The sequence below is a fragment of the Synchiropus splendidus genome, chromosome 3 (assembly GCF_027744825.2).
Source record: "Synchiropus splendidus isolate RoL2022-P1 chromosome 3, RoL_Sspl_1.0, whole genome shotgun sequence".
In the NCBI taxonomy this organism is placed as follows: domain Eukaryota; kingdom Metazoa; phylum Chordata; class Actinopteri; order Syngnathiformes; family Callionymidae; genus Synchiropus; species Synchiropus splendidus.
Genome location: NC_071336.1, coordinates 30,015,106 through 30,032,151, shown reverse-complemented (window position 1 = coordinate 30,032,151; position 17,046 = coordinate 30,015,106). Strand labels below are relative to the sequence as shown.

Sequence of the window (17,046 nt, the reverse complement as noted above, 5' to 3'; positions counted from 1 at the left end):
CTGAAGACAACACCTCAGGTTGTGTGTCTAACCGCACTAACTCTGGTGTGTGGACTGAAGCGGACGCAGTGCTTCAACTCAAGAGTGGACGTTTGTTCTCGCTGTCGCCGTCGGAATAATCACTGACCTCCTCCTGCTTCTGAGCGTCTCCATCTTCTGCACGCGTCTAAAGAGGTGTGTGGGCTGAGTGGAGTGAATACAATGGCCGGTTAATGGCGCGCTCGCGGGGGACGGGGGCGTGTGGTCGGCGACTAACCCGAGCTTCGTGGCCTGGCTGCTGCCTGGATTAACATTTGAAGGCCACCAGAGTGAGGTGGATCTTCTAACCCAACAGTTCAAGAGTTCTTCAACACGACTGTCTGTCTCCACCTGTAGGAGATCCAGGAGGAGTTCCACTCAGGTAATCCTCCCTCTTTTCCTATGTTTACGTCGGCTGAGACCGAGGCATCTTTGTGAATTAACAACTCACTTCTCATCGTGAAGTTGACTCATGGTTTCATCTGGCTTGTAGCTGACTAACGCTAACAACATGAGTCATGATCCTGATGTTTGCTCTCAGCTGTCAAAGTGCCTCGTCTCTCTCTATCAGTCTTTTCTCCCGTCCCTCCCCTCAGATGTGTCACCCCCGGATCCCGTCCTGCGGCCCGATGTTCCTCCCATCTCGCGGCCCGCCCCAGCAGCTCATCCCACACGTCTGCCCGACGCCCAGGAATCGAAGAAAGGTAAAGGGATGATGCCACTTCGGTGAGTCAGAGAGAGAGAGGGAGAGAGAGAGTCTGGAGGCACGGAGAGGTTCACATCTCTCAGGATCACACTTCGGGAGGGAAAACAACTTCAAATCGAGCTCTCAGAGGAGGAAATCAAATAAGGTCATTTCACTTGCCACAAATCATCGGGAAGTAATTATCAGCCTTTTTGCATCAGAACAGAGTGTGACGGCGGCAGTTTAGACGGCCTTTTGTGATGAAGGTCAAAGATATTTGAGGCAGTCGGAAGTTAAATTATGAATAAAAGCATTCGAGGTCCTTTGAGGGAGACAAATTGAGTTTCAAGATTCCCCTGTTTAAACGCTACCTTTCACTTGCATGTTTCAAATGACTGGAACTGAGGGTTTTTGCTGTGCAGAAAAACGCTACTGCAGAGCCAGAAACAAAAATTTCATCCCTCTTGATTTACATCTTCCAACACAATTTGATTATAATATTCAAGATCTAATAAAGATTGAATGTCTTTCTGTCTCCAAAGAGCAACTTCACTTAAAGTAAATATCAATTGGCTGCTATCATTTATCTTCTTTGTCATTTTGCTAAACACCAACATTTCAAATTACTTTAAATGCCAACTGCAGATTCAACATATTAAACATAGATGAAACATATCACATGTTGATGGTCATTTAAGTACATAAAATTTGCCGCTCTAATCGGCTGCTATCCAGGAACTCTGCCGCACATTTAGCTGGCATCTGCCTCTCCTTTGACAACCAGATCTGTCACTTTTCTGGTGTTTTACGCTGCTATGGGGTCGTGCAGGTCCGGAATTAGTTTTTACACCTTTTCCTTTTGCTGTCTTTCATTATTTATTTTCATCTACCACCTACACATGTATGGAATACCAGACAAATACATAATGCGAAAATAAAAATGGAAAAATAAACAGGAATAAATATGGAAATAGATGGTATAAATAAATACAACCACTATTATTTCTGTTTTTGGGGTTTGTTTTTATTTTCACTTTTATTTCTTCATTTTGGCATCTTTCAGTAATGCTAACTCAAGCACGCTACCTACAGAAGCTCCCGCCTCTTCTTGAATGTGATTGGCCGTCTGTTTTCCAGGTTTTCTTTCCAAAGCTGAAAGTGCCAAATGAGGAAATAAAAGTGGAAAAAAGAAAATAAAGAAAAATGAGTGGAAATAAAAGTGGTTATATTTAATTCCATTGAATCGTGTTTAAATTTATATCTTAATTTCTGGTTATTTTTCCATTTTTATTTGCACTCTCTGTATTATATTCCCATTAATATTTCCACAGTAATTTCATGTGTCACACCTAGTATTCCATACACAAGCATCTACCCGGGCTCCTCAGTCCAGCAAATAAAAAATGAAAACCCCTGAGTGGCAGAGATGAGGGGCTGTGACCTACACAACTAAGAAAGGACATACTCACATCAAAACCTCGCCGCGACTGCGACTGGAGAGGTTTCAGCTCTGATACAAAAGCGAGTCTTTTCGTGCCTCAGTGTTACTTCAGGAAGACAGTGGTGGTTCAATACAGTCTGAAGCCCATTGATCAAACACCATCATCCCCTGCTGACCCTCGGCTCTCACTTGAGTCTCTCATAATTTCCCAACCACAAGACACGTCTGGATGCCTCAGCTTCACATGTTGTCACCTTCAGATATCGCAGATTTGGCTGCCAGACTCATCTCAGCGGAGGCAATAAAAGTGTTTTGAATGAATGTACAGAACAACACTGCGTTTGGCATTGTTTGGAGTGACAGTCTCGCTGCCACGCCATCCGAAGGTGTGAATTGAGGTACTTATTGATGTGCTCGAGGAGTGGCGTACTAAGGGATGCGAGCCACTCTTGTGAGGATAGTCTGTCACAGGAACTGTGAAGTGAAAAGGACCTGAGATTTTTAATACTTCCCTCTTTTGAAGTCAAATCTGGTCTCCAACAGGGAGCCTGGGCTTCACCCTCCAAGCGTTTAGTTAGTCAGACATTGTTACAGCACAGACGACAAGAGATGATGCATCTCTTACTGGGTTGAGATTGTTTGAATGGCTAGAATTCCTGACCTGCTCTTGATCCATGCTCTCTTGTGTGCCAGAGACCAGAAAGTTATGTATGGCGAATGCCACTCCCTCATCCTATCTGAACTGGGAGTGACCTCCAGCTGGCCATTCTGAGCCAGGACCAACACTTGGGCAAAATCCCCAGCTTGTTGTCAAAAGCGTGGGAAGCAAGAATCAAAACAGAAGTCAAATTTGAACCAGATACTGAACCATATCATGCGACTCTCTGATGGTTCTTTCTGAGCTGCCCAACCAAGCTATCATTCAGCTCATCTAACATAGGTGTCACCAACATCATTTTATTATAACTGCACTTCACTCATCACTCATCTTTGTCTGTTCCAGCCACATTTGCAGTGGAGATCCAAGTGGAGCATGATAAACGAACTGGGAAAAGCCACGTGGTCTCCACAGCAGCGGTCACTGCCGACTCTCTCCAGGAGAGGGGGCTGAAGGTGTATGAAGACGGCCGGAAATGTATATATGCCGTGGACACAAACGCAAGTGACGTTGAAGAAATGACTCAAGGAGAGGTGGAAGAGCTCCTCCTGCAGGCCACAGACAAGGACGTGCCCACGGACGTGCAGTACCACAAGCCCGTCTACTCTACGGCTTATAACGGAAACAGCCGACCGTCGACTCCTAGATCACCAGGGCCAAAGCTGAGGGGCGGCTCTCGGCCGTGCAGCCAGCTTAGCCTTGTTCTTGATGGACAGAGGACACCAGGAGCAACAACTCAACCAAAGTTTCTCAAGCCGAAGGACAACATCTCACCCACACCGAGCTACCAAGATGACATTCCTGGGCATTTTGAGTATGAAAAACACTGGAGCCCGAAGCTTTGTTCCCGTCACTTGGATGAGGAACATGTTGAAGAAGATCTCAACAGCCAGCTGGAAGGCCAGGGTCAAGAAGCTGTGGTTGCAGTGAAAGTGAGATCAGAAGAAGTGTCCATGCCCATCCAGTCAATCTACAGAGACGCAGACAGTCGTGGACAGACGCCTGACCATGAAGCCTGGATGCAGATGGACTCTCTGGCCGCTGAGCTGGAGTCCGGCCCTGTTACCATGATCTTCATGGGCTATGAGAGAGCGGAGGAGGAGGAGGAGGAAGGGTTCCAGGCCGAGCTGGTGGTCATCGACGGCAGCGATGATGAATGCAATGAAGAGGCAGAAGAGCAGGAGACAGATGAAGACATGGATGAAAGTCTCTCGTATCACCCTGAGGGATACAAGAGCCAAGTGTTCAAACCCACAGTGAGTGTCGCACGGGTTTCAGGGAGTGATGAGATTGTGGATGGGGAACCTGCTCAGCAGGATAGTTTGGGGATCCACAAGCCGACATTCACCCACAAATCCAGGAAACAGAACTTGCCCCGAAGAGGAGTCGACGGATCTGAAGGTAAAGGAGGACTAAATTTGGAGAAGATGAAGCTCAGCTCCACAGAAAGATGAAGGGTCCAGAAGGCACCTTTAGAGCCTGCTTCCATTTGACTCTCCGACTGTTCCTCTGGATCCTTTTCAGCTCTAACATTTGTCCATCTGACTTATATTTTGCCGCCATCATGAATGTTAATGTTTATTAAACAAACTTTTCAAAAGTCACTCTGAGTTCTTGTCTCTTTGCAGGAACGTATTTTCTGGATTTATTTTCAGGCTCACTTTAAGCAGCCCCAACAGCAGGAGACACTCTGGACAAAGTCCTTGGCACAAACAGAAATGAATGAGATGTTATTGTTGCCTGATAAAGTGAAGGGCAATGAGAGGTCTGTGTGGCGCCGGGCAGGTTTTTGAAGGTCAGCATTTGCTGCTGGTAGAGTGGTTCAATCGCTTTGTCCACCTCCGCATCTTTCCGCCCCGCCGCTGACCTTCGCTCGGAGTCACACGCTTCCATCACTCCATGCGCCCCAGAACTAAAAACGTTCCGTTTCATTTGTGCCAGACTGGGCTCCAGTAAATGTTAGGGAATTACAAATATAGATGGGAACTGAAAAAATAGCAACCAAAAAAAGAAAAATATCCATGATGCAACGCAAGAAACCTGTGATGAGGTGGGAAACTTGTGTTACAAATCAACATGTTTGAATGGAAGAAGTGGGTGAAGAATTATGAGCCCACAGATGTTGCGATCAACCCTGAGCTGCTTCCATTTGTGTTGCCCCAGAACAAGGTCTGACAGCCGATAGAACAGAATGTTTCTGCTGTCCTCGGTGCCTTTTTGTTTCCGACTCTGTGGCGTAATGACAAACCTGGAGGAGAGTGGGAAGGATGCAGTTAGGTAACCGCCATTTCTTATGTAAGACAATAACACGGAGGATCATTTGTTCCCATTACTGTCTCAGAGCGTCACACCTCAAATACAAAGTTGGATTTAATTCCATCTTCTTGTTTACCACCTTCGGGAATATGGATGTTCCAGACTTTATTGTTCACTTCTCAGGTGTGATATTTCAGTGTCAACCTCCAAGTCCAAGGCGAGGGTGGTCAGCTGGAGGGGAATCCGGTCACCAGTGGCCCCCCAGCACTTGACTCATGGGGTCTTGTTATATCCCAGCAGGTCACATGCTCACCTGTGGTTTGGGTCGTCCCATCAAGTAGTAGTTAAGTTGTAAAGAATGTCTGGGCAGGGGGCATGTTTTCAGTGTGGAGTCAGGCTGCTCGGAAGTTTTTCTCATTTGTCGGTTAATTCAAGATCTTCATCGTTTCATCACACGACTCATTTTCTCCAGTCAAGGCTGGTGCCAAAGTTTCTTCGTTCTGACATGTATTTCATTCCCCGATGAATCAGACTGTGACAGGCGGCAAGGCTTTAGAGCCTTTACTGTGTGAACTGAAGGTGAGTCGGAACTCGGGTCTCATTATCTGGCAACTTCAGACACAACAGTCTCCTTCAATTGTCATTACGGTCATTCACGGCTATGATTGAACGTGACGGTTTACGGTGTATGGAAAAATCCTGAAAGAAGCATCAAAATGACAGAAGTCTGTCACTCGCAGAATTGGCGCATCTGGCTGGACATTTGAAGAGATGGACTGAGTGAGGTTGGCTTGGATTAGAGGCAGATTTACGTCTCATGATTAAAAAGTAGCGTTTTTACGGTCACCTGTTAATAATAATAATAATAATAAGTAATGACAAAACCTTCCTGTTTCTCAGTCACTTCTTGATCGGCTGCGTTCCATTTTTAGGGGGCGGGTAGGAGACTCCGCTCCGCTACAGTTTCTGGCAGAAACCCTGGACGAGACGAAAATGTATGTAGATGGTCTGTCAGACATTCTAAATGTGTGACATTCTTGTGTATGTCATCCGTAATATCTATCATACAAAGTCTCTATTGAGTGGTATATACAGTATTTGTGCTTTATTGTTGTTGTTGTTATAATCATTACTACCTCACTGAATCAGTTTTTTGAGTTCTGGTTTTGGTTCTTGTATACAGTCTAGAGGTCAGGTTATCCTATCTTGTTATCTTGCTATCTTGTTGTTTTTGTTGATATGTAGTCACGCGCACTAAGAGCCCGACCTGGTCATCAGTTCCGGACGACTGTAAGGACGTATGACACGCTCTGCCGGTCTCTCCCTCACGTACAGAAGAAATCCGAGGGAGAACCCTGTCTGTGTTGTAATGCATGCTGGGAGTTCTCTGCTGACATTGATCCCTACAACATTATTTATCTGTTACTCAAACCAAATAATATTTAACACTTTCTCAAACCAACAATAGCACACACCTACAGTATGAAAGACTGGTTTCGCAGTGAGTCCCTTTGTCTGCAGGTTGGACCTTAACCCTTAAAATACAGAGCCTGCCTCATCATGCCTTGCCATTGCTGGACATCGTAAAAACACAAAAACTGACAAAAAGCCAGGAGTCAGAGTGAGATGTCTGAGAGGGAAGATACTGTGGTTATCACTGGGAGCAACCAGAAATGAGGGACGGGGAGAAGTTTGGAGACGAGGTTAGGTTCCGTTATGGTGGAGGAGAAACCAGGGATGAGAAACTATGACAGGAAAAAGCTGCACTCTTAACATTACAATGGCAGATCTGGCAGAAAAACAGTGGCAGTGTCACCACAAAACACTCCAAACTAGCTGTGACTCTTGGACACACACGTCGTGATTAAGCACTGACTCAAGCGGAGAACTTTTGGCGGCTACTTCGTCCAAATCAAACCAAAGCTCAGGATCATTCACTCCACAGCGACATCTATTGGGCTCTTGAATACGACGCCAACAACGCCGATTGTGTCGGAAGACTTTTGTCTTCAGGAGATGTCTGCTGTCAGGTGACCTACATAGGTCCGACACGGTCTTCATTTCCCAAACCTCTGCAGCTCCTCACCGAGCTGCCTCATAACGTGTTTCCATATTTGGGGCTGACTATTCTCTTCCTCTTAAAAAAAAAAGTGTTGTTCCCCCCGGAGTGCAGAAGTGATTTAATCAGCCTTTATAACTTCCACCATGTGAGAAAAGAATGGGGCACTCGACAGCTCCGCTCTGTCAACAGTGTTCATGAGAGAAGGCTCCGGCATTGGCTGGCGGTGATACGCCCCCCCCTCAACTATTGGTCCTATCAGAGGCGGCGCAGCATCCAGGCAGAGCTTCAAGTCAGGATGAAATCAGAGCGAGAGCTGAGCCTTCTGCGCTAGCCTGCCGCACAGGTAGGTGCCTCACTCACATCACTAACTGTTTTATGTGTCGGTGCCGAGCGATAGACGGACGGTGCTGCCGGCTCTCTGGAGACGCAGCAGCGGGTGAGGACGCAGCTGCGGCCGCTGGAGTGTTGTGTTGGCTAGTAAGAGCCAGGCATGTGACCTTGTGCTGAGCAACTTGTGTGATGTCAGGAGCACTTGGGAGGCAGGCTGCATTTCTTTATGGTGAGTTCTCCATCTTCACATGCAACTGCTGGGAGGATGGAGAACAAAGGTGTTGAATTCTGAGCTGAGTTACTGTGGAACTCAAACCCCGGGGAGAGGATTTGACTGCAAAACCAGTCTGTCCTTGCTGTTCTGGTGACGGAATGTTCCGCTCCATGTTGCTGCACTTGTTGATGTGTTTCGGAGGAGGATTTATCGCTCGTGGCTTCAGCTTCAGCACCATACCGGACTCTGAAGCTGCAGTCTGGAGATGACCAGTGTGACAGAAGGAGCAAGTCACAGAAGACTCTTCACACGTTGCCTCACGCAGCTGACTCACAGGAACAATAACATGGAATTGTGTGAGGAATTAGAGAACAATGCGCTCGGAAGTTGATGAATATTATTTGTCCTGTTTACTTCAGACTGCTAAGCAATATTCCCTCACGCACGTTTAGGATGAGTTATCGATCGCCTGTGCTGAAGAGGAGCCGCTACATTGCCTGGTCCTTGCGCAAGACTCCCATCCTCAGAACACTTCCGAACATTAACAGGCTGGAGTGGAGACACAGTCTCTCCTTCAGTCTCAGCCTGCAGCTTCCAACCAGAAGAGAAGTTAGTCCCCTCATGTCGCCAGCTCACTTCCCATCCAATATAAGGAGGCAGTGTTTGGCTCTACTCCAAGTCTCTGACATCTCTGTTCATGCCTTCATGTGCCCCTCATTCTCACCCTGCAGGTGACAGGCTTTTAGCTAGGGGGGCGTCTGGGCGTCTGCAAAACATGAAAAAATGGACACCCGATACTTGACCGTAGCTTGGCCGCCACGTTATGCTGGTATATGGCGGAATCGGGCGTTCATTTTTGTCCATGTTTTGCAGACGCCCAGACGCCCTCCTAGCTAAAAGCCTGCTTCAAAATGAAACTTTTTCATCGGAAAAGATTCGCAAACATCCATTATCATTTAAATTGGTTCATTAACTTCAGTGCTCGAGGTAATAAACGCTCAAGCTGGTTGCCCTGACGTGAGCAGTGCATGCAGTAAAGAGAAGGGATCATTGGCTTTTGTCTGATGCGTGGATACGAGGGTGCTGAGTCCAATTTTTGGGGTGACTCTGGTCCTGATGTTATTAGATGGTATTGATTATTATTATTATTGTAATGTCCTTTGTGGCCTTGTGTCTCACTAAGCGGCTGGATCTGGTCTAAATAGCCCACATCAAACTAACTTCACCACAGTTCTACACCCAGGACGACCCTCCACCTCGTGAAGAGGGTTTAAGGCCCTTTAATCTCCCTTTACGTACACAATTGTACCCATACATTTGAAAATATCCTACCGTCACTGATCACATGATTCCATGCGTTCTTTAGGTTGGCATCGCTGTTCACCAAAACATCCACCAGGGGGAGCAGCCCAGAGTCAAAAAAACTACAAACCCAACATGGCGACTGTGGAAGAAGTAGTGATAATGTATCTCTTGCACAAAAGAGGAAACAGAGGCAGCGTCGTAGGATGCGGTGGTCAGTTGTATATATCGCGACTGTAGGACGGACAATTCCCACCATTGTTATGTCTTCTTCGTGTCTCTTTAGATGTCAGTATCGGGTAGTAACAGCAACACTGCCCCCCATGGTTTCCCGCGGTACTGCTCCATTTGACAAGTTTTGTGGAAATGAACACAGAGCACAGACAGAAGGCTCCGTCTGTATCCGAATCTGTAACACTGGCATAAATGTGCCTATAATTCTGCATCCACAACCACTGAGAAGCGATGTTTAGCGGTGGTTTGCAGAACAATGTTAGCATGAGTCTAGATCCAGCAACAAGTCCTTGGTAAATATTCGATGATGGTTCTTGTTTGATTTAGGTTTTTAAATAAAAGTTGCCTCGGATATTAAACTTGTTTTTTTGATCGGCTGACCTTGGGTGCGTGTTTTCTAAACTCATCCGTGATGCCTTCAAGAGACACACTTGAGCGAGGCTCACCTTCTGTTTACCCAGAAATGGATTCAATATTGTGTCAAAACCTGAAAAATTCTGGGGAGAAAATATCAACCGATAAACAAATATAAATAAATAACATGTTGGTAAAAAGCAGCGTTCCTCCTAACTGTGCATCTTCAAGTGGTGAAACTGAAATTGGTTCATTCACTGGTTAATTAAGACCATTGATGGGCCACATGAAATACACTCAGGGGTCACACATGGGCCTGGGACCAGACCTTGGACACATGGTTATCATTTACTGGTCCCACAGTGTAGTGGACATGTTCAACACACGTCTCGCTTCACATTTAACTGAAAGACATTTTTCAGTCGCGTTGCTGTAGAATACGGACTGTCAGACTTAATACTTCTGGAGCCCATCTGGACCATGTCCTGTCAAGTGACCTTCCGAGACTTGCGGCAAATGTACACACATTTCTGAGCTACAGGTCTCAACATAAATCGAAATTTGGTCGCCATCGTTCTCCTCAGCCGTTTCCTGCACCACAAATCAGCAGCAGCCGATCCTCATCCTTCTTGCTCTGCATTGAAAGAGCAATGTCTTGCATTGAAAGAGCAATGTCGACAAGAATCAGGGACTGAAATCATCCGCCCACCAAACAAACCTGTCCAACTGAGGCTTGTCCTGCACGGAATTAGAACACCAGTGTTGTTGAAAAACTCATTAGTGAGGCTCGAACACAACAGCACACCCGCCGCGCCGCCGGGTTCATGTCTCGCACAGTCGTAAATACTGGGACTGAACCTGTCCACGGGATGCTGGCTCGACAAATCCCGCTAGCTTGAGGGGTGTGAGGGAAAACAAGGGCTGGGACTGGCGAAGCAGCAGTGTACATTGGTGTTAAAATAAAATAATTCATGCGTCATCTTATGGTTTGTCAGAGTCAAGGAAAGGCAACGGAGGACTTTTCGTTGGCTCGGGAGAGCAGAACTGAATCACAAGAAAGGTTGTAATATGGTCTTTTTTTAATAAGAAATGTAACAAAATGAAGTTCATTTTTTTGTAATTTTTAAATATAAGTTGTGAATATTTTCCTCTTCACCTTTGACAGAGGAAATCCAGAATATTGCAGCTCAAATAAAGCGGTACGCTCTGAGCCACTCTGAGCCGCAAGGCATGATGGGAATGTTTCCATTTAGGTACCTTTGTTCTGCGTCATTTATGTGTGTTGTGCCACGAGCAAACTCATCATCTTTCACTCAGCCAACTCAGTCAAGACAATTGGAAGGGAATTGTGTGGCAGAGATCGAGTGTGACTTGTTTTCATCCACAGGTCAATAATCTCAGTTAGAGCAGCATTGATTTGTCACTGGTAGAAATTGCGTTTTTATGTCCAATATGGAGCTGGAAGAAAGGAGCCTGATATTTGTGCATACATTCTTTACGCGTAGACACACAAAAGCAACACTGCGTTTGATGACGAACAATGAATTGTGTTAAGCTACCTGTAATTTTGTATTGTTCTTCTTTCAGTTGAATAAATAATTCAAGCATTAAACAATAGCTTCCTCTTCTTACCTGGGTCAAGTGTTCACTGTGGTGAAAGGAGGAGTGACTTGTGAGGTCCATGCTAGGCTAGGCGCTGTTAGCTCGTGTGTAGCTTCCATGTTTCCAGCTGGTTTCCATCGCAGGTGTCAGCCCCAAGTGGTCAATAAGAACAGCGTGGAACCAAAAAGTCAGTAGTTGAGAGGTGATGCAAGATGGCCGCACCATTGATCTCCAACCTCAACAATTCAATGGCGGCCATGACAGTCCATCTGTCAATGTCAGTGTCAATGTGAGAAGGTGGTACACAGTTTATTCTCTTCCACTTTCCACCAAAACACATTTCCTGGTTTGCTCAGTCACTCAGCCAGGTTTTAAAACCGGTGACCCTGATTGGTCAAGTCATTTAAAGAGACAGTGCTCTGTGAAAGAATCAACGCTTGAACGGAATGAAATGTTTAGCTCATATTCACCAGAATTATTGAATGAACTGTAAAAAAAAAAAGATATTTATTAACGTGTGTATAGTGTTGTGTTGTTGTTGAGACGGAGAGCTGGTTCTCTTGTATGTTTAAGTCACCACCAAAATACCATTGAAGATAAGGAATTCATTTCAGATTGGTCCAAAACATTATGAACACCTGAAAACAACAAACTCTAACTCAGACTCAAACTCTCTCAAGACTCGTGGAACTGTGTCACAATGTTGTGGTATTTTCATGTGAACAATTTTTCAACATTTTGGTTGTAAAGCGACGTACAAAAGTGACTGGAACTTAAGGATTTATTTTTTGTGTCAGGCACCAGCTCTGATTGACAGATTCATTTGTGCTCTCCTGCACTGGAAGCTCAAATATGTGGGAGTGGAAATAAATTGAATAATTTGAGAGCAATTTGTCCTTCAACTGCTCCTGTGTCCTGCTGTGTAACTGGCTCCCTGACGGTGGATTTGGGATCATTGGATTTCTGGAGCGGCTCCCCGAAATGTTGGCCAACACTCACTTCACTCTAACTTGGTGTGAATCACTGACTTTATTGAGTCCCAAATAAACGTACAGTATTCACTGATACCTTGTCTCTGTTGCGGCTGGCAGGGACCCGGAGGTTTCCTAACTAACACCTCCACATCAGTCTCTCATTTCACTCATTTTCCAGCTCCACCTGACCAGTAGTTGTCTTGGAATCCTAAAAGCTCCGGTTTTGGTCCAAGGCCACATGAATGTATCTTGGCCGCCTCCTCACATTTAGCAGTCTGCTGATGAGGTGGTACGTGGGAAGGAGGAGAGCTCAAGGTGTCGAGTCTGTTGATGGTTTCCATGGCGATCAGTCTGTCGCTTGTACTCCACCGAGCTTCTATTATTGATAGTTTCCGCTGCGAGAACCGAGAGCGGGGCTTCTCGTATGATGGAGGACGGAGAGTAAATAACACTTTGGTCCCCTTGTCATCAGTCACAATCTGTCAGTGTATGGTTTCGCGTGGCGGCACATTACTGGGGTTGTGTATGGACATAAGACAAACAACGTCTATGTTGTCATTTTTAATGGAGAAAGACGATCAATGAAATGTCATGTTTTTTACAAGTCACATTCAAATACACCTTGAATTGAACACCTTGTTTGTTATGCATTAAATATGGCAGACATTGTTAAGTTAGCATCAGTAAGCAGTTAGCACTAGCCACGAAACAATTCTGAATTCTGAGCAAAAATGCGCCATGAGCTAATTAGGCAGTGCACTCATTTTTCGAGGCCACTAGATGGCGCTCTGTGTTATAATATCTTTGGTTTGAACATCCAGTGACCCTTTTATAGTCAATGTCACCCAAAAATATAAACAAAAGTGGCTCATAGCGCCGTCTACTTAGACGTACAAGGGAACATTATCTTAAAAAAACAAGTGCTACATATGTCAGGTCTATTTCAATGGAGCCATTTCAACAGCGCCACCTACTGAGCTCTGGAAATGAGGACGCATGAGATGTACGTGTCACCTCGCCTTTGTTGATGTCTCAAAGCAGTTGACTGTAGAGACAACGCTGCTTTGCTCAGGCGCCTGAGTCTTTGTTGGCGCCGAGTCAGTGACAGGATCACAGTCGCGGACAGCAATAAATGTAGCAGAATGTTGGGGGAAAACACTTTCAGTGGTGTCTGCGAGCAAGCCACCTCCTCGGGTCTTCTAGGGGCGAAGGAAACGCAGGTGAAACTCCGGCTACATTGTTATTAGGCGTTCGTATCTGTACAAATGTTCAGTGTCTCAGAGTCATTCTTGATCTAAAATGGCAGCCAGCAGTCTGGGCTGTTGCAGGACAGACTGGATGAGGTAGAACCAGCAGCTCTTGAGGCTGAGGACGTTCAACATGTCTGCGCTGCTTCATCCTTACTGCTGTATTTAATGTATCATTTCATCAATGTAATAACCTTTTTTTTCTTTTCAACGGAGGTGGATTGGTCGTGCGTGTCTGCTAATCTGTTAGCAAAATAACTCAAGAACAGATGGATTAGCATTAGCTCACTAGCATCTGGCTCCACCAATCGTTTGAGGACTTGTCACTCTCTGGTGTTCTGTGTGTTGTGCAAGTGGGCTCCAGAAGACTGCTGCCACCTGCTGTCAAAATGAGCTCATTTCAATTAAAGATATTTAAAGAAAGAGTACAGGTTATGAATGAAGTACATGTTTTACAACATGGTAACTTGGCAACATTAATGTGGGTGTAAATGAGTGGCTTGGAGGAGGTCTGCACTCTCTGGGTGTTTTTTCAGTTTATATTATCATTATAAATAATATAACATTCATTTTGTGAATGTATATTTTGTTTGTTTATTTTACTTTACAATTTATTCCATGTCTTTTAGTCCCATTAAAGTGCTGCAATTTTTTGTTTATTTATTTTGAATCTAAAATGTTTTCGTTTATGTCTCCACACTTCTGTGTTGTAACTGACTGTCCACTCCCGACAGGGGCACTACTGAACGTGCAGTCCCCGTTTCTGTGCGTGGGAGTCTCTTGTGCTCCCTGTCAGAATCTCCTTCTAAATAATTACCTTGTAACCAACATGCGTAGGAGGTGTGTGACACAGAGACAGGAGTCTTGTGCGGCTCAGAAATTCACGGCGAGCGACCCCTCGGCTGAGTGGGAGGGAGACCCAGTCCTGCAGTGTTACATAACCGCCGATAATGCCATCAGCTCTCAACCCACTTTGGGAATCATTCGGCAGAACCACGCGGAGACGGCGTCCCCCCTCGTGAAAAACGCCTACCTTCGTCGTGGAGCTTTGACATTTCCATTTCCATCCTGTGGTTTTACAAATGAGTTGATTTGAGCTGGTAATTGCTCCAGAGAAACTGGCTGTGAATGTATGTGGCATAAACGTGAGCGATCGACGGTTCAACCATCTTAGCTTGCTATGCTTGTGCCTGAAATGCAGACATGCTCTTCCGACAGAAAATTCGAACGAGGACGTAAAAGGTTACAGCAGGCAGAAAAGACGCGCGACTCATTTGACACTGTGTTTTTATTCCGCAGAGAGTGTCCGTGGAGAGGGAGGCAGATGGAAAAGAAGTGAACAAAGCTTGCAGCGAAACAGAAAATCTGAACTTCTCTGTTACCATGGAAACCGCCGAACAATCAGGGATGGCAATGGACTGTGAAGTGGATCTTACAGGGGTTGAGTTACCTGAAGCAGAGAGGGATTTTGTTCCCAACAACGAGGAGGTTTGTTTGGAGGCCGACTTATCGGAAGTCTCCGGGGAAAAGACGGAGCCGCGCGCGTTATTAACTGAGCTTCCCGAGGAAGCCGCTGAGACTGGCAATCTCCCCTCTGCCAGCCCTGAGTGTCCTGAGGTGCCTCTCCCCGATCATAACCACGCTTCTGTGTCTGAGCCCGCGCAAGAACTTAACAGGAACGAGTCTGTAAACTCGTCTGTGTCAGACACGCCGTCCAGCGCAGACAGCGTTTATGAGATTGAAGCTCATCGTAAGACTCAGGAAACTCCAGTGCAAGAGCCCCAGCTGGAGCAGGGTGCTAAACCGGAGCCGGCCCCGAGGTCAGAGCAGAATACTCACCTAGGATTGGAGCCAGAGTCAGAGCAAACCCCGAACACTGAGTTGGATCCAGAGCCGGATCTTCAGTTGGATCAGTTCCCTGAGCCAGAACAAGATTTCGAGCCGTGTCCTGAGCCAGATGAAACCCTTGACCCAGAGCTAGAGCAATATCCTGAGCCTCAACCAGATCCTGACCTAGATCTGGATGAGTTCCCTTCGCCTGACATGGACGAGTTCCCTGAACCAGGTCCAGACGTGGAGAACGATTTTGATGGGTTCCCTGCTCTAGAGCAAGAAGCAATAGAGTCAGTTCAAGCTATTGACCCGGATGACTTCCCTGACCCAGATGCCGGGTACATTGATCCAAATCTTGATGACGGTTACTGTAATCTGGACCTAGAGGATCCTGGCATCAATCCTGACCCTGAAGGTTCTGCTTTGGAACAGTGTATCAGAGACGAAGCAATGTCCGATATGTCGAGCGAATCCGGCCTTAACCCCGATGAAATGGATGAATGTCTCCAGGTTGAGATCGCAGCAGCCTCGTCTGACAGTGATGCAGACGAGAAGTGGAGAACTATTTTCTCCTCGTCCATAAATAAGGAAGACGATGACTCATACCTGGACAGTCTTCAGCTGAGCGCTCAGGAGCTCTTTGTGCAGAAAGTTGAGGTGATTGACTATGATGAAGCAGACAGCAACTACTGCCACGAGGTCCAACTTGAGGTGCCCAATGTCAAAGAGGTTCCTCAACAAGATGGCATTTCTGCTGTCAGTCCACCTCAGGAGGTAAACTGCACGCCTCTGGGTCGACAAGGTTTGTCCAAAATCTCTGAGGATGACAGCGAAAACGGAAAAGATGTGAATCACAACGACACCGTCCACCGGCAGCAGTCTCAGCACAGCAACGCTGATTCTGACAAGAAGATCCCCAAAGACTTCTGTGTCATCCAGGAGACCAAAAGTGAGAACGTCAGCACCGAACACGTGGACTTCCAGCTGGCCCGAAAACAGTGGCGAGACATGGAGGAGCAGACCAAGAACAAGGTCTACGTGCCGACGACCAAACAGCCAAGCTTCCACGGCAGCCACAGCTTCATGTACACGCCCGTACGCAACATCGAACGAACCCAGAAGAGAACGCGGGATTTGGAGAGCTTGAATTTGGTCGGGGATTACAGCCACACTCAGTTCAGCCCTTGCTCAGAAGACTCTGGCCTGGATGATTCCAGCTATCGGTCCCCCTGTGACGACCTGGAAACCCCCGTAGAAAGGGAGATTCGTATCTCGATGGAGCGAGAGGAGACCTTCAGGCGGGAGAGGGCTTTCACCAGGATGGGCAAGTCTACCGACTGTGCTCCGTCCCGAGGGATGCCCAGGTCCATCAGCACACCCCTGACGCCGTCGTTCGTCATCACCTCCTCCCCCACTCGGGAACCAGTGCGGCACGAAATGACGGCGAACAACGTCATCATTCTGGATCCATGCAACGATGCGACGGCGGGTCCGCGGCAGGTTCCGGACATCTCTGCGCCGCTGTCTGACGACGGCACCTCCAACCTCATCATCCTCGAAACATCCAATCTCATCATTCGCAGTGCCTCCGAGTTCTCTCTCAACAAGGTCTGTGAGCAGCCGCAGGAGAAGATGTTCCTCAACAACCCCTTCTTCAAGCTGCGGTCACGAAGCACCATTTCTCTGGTGGACGAGGAGATCAAGATGGTCAAGCAGAGGGAGGAGGAGCTGAGAAAAGAAAGAGCAAGCCTGTATGCTAAAGACAGATTCCGGGCTGAGAGGATGTCTCTCAACATTGACACGTTATCGTTCGGCAACTCAGGTAAATGACCGCCC

General features: G+C 46.6%; 3 protein-coding genes across 6 annotated transcripts in view; 2 read left to right on the top strand and 1 right to left on the bottom strand.

The window, feature by feature from the left end:
• LOC128756227 (phospholipid phosphatase-related protein type 5-like) overlaps positions 1-11,427 on the bottom strand; it is a 137,688-nt gene extending 126,261 nt beyond the window's left edge. The window contains exon 1 of the mRNA XM_053860571.1: positions 11,187-11,427. The gene's annotated coding sequence lies outside the window, so the exon portion shown is untranslated. The remainder of the gene's footprint in view (positions 1-11,186) is intronic.
• palmdb (palmdelphin b) overlaps positions 1-17,046 on the top strand; it is a 33,169-nt gene that overhangs the window by 14,698 nt on the left and 1,425 nt on the right. For 2 of the 4 annotated variants that reach the window (XM_053860563.1, XM_053860565.1), the window contains exon 6: positions 14,677-17,032. In XM_053860563.1, the coding sequence (XP_053716538.1) occupies positions 14,677-17,032 (2,356 nt within the window). Of the gene's footprint in view, positions 1-7,400; positions 7,464-13,191; positions 13,351-14,676; positions 17,033-17,046 lie in introns of those variants that run through there. The other 2 variants (XM_053860567.1, XM_053860566.1) reach the window with 2 other exon arrangements.
• Positions 5-7,420, top strand: LOC128756226 (palmdelphin-like). The gene is made up of 2 exons (XM_053860569.1): positions 5-722; positions 3,148-7,420. Exons 1-2 carry the CDS (start codon positions 530-532, stop codon positions 4,254-4,256), a joined length of 1,302 nt encoding a protein of 433 aa, XP_053716544.1. The 5' UTR covers positions 5-529; the 3' UTR covers positions 4,257-7,420.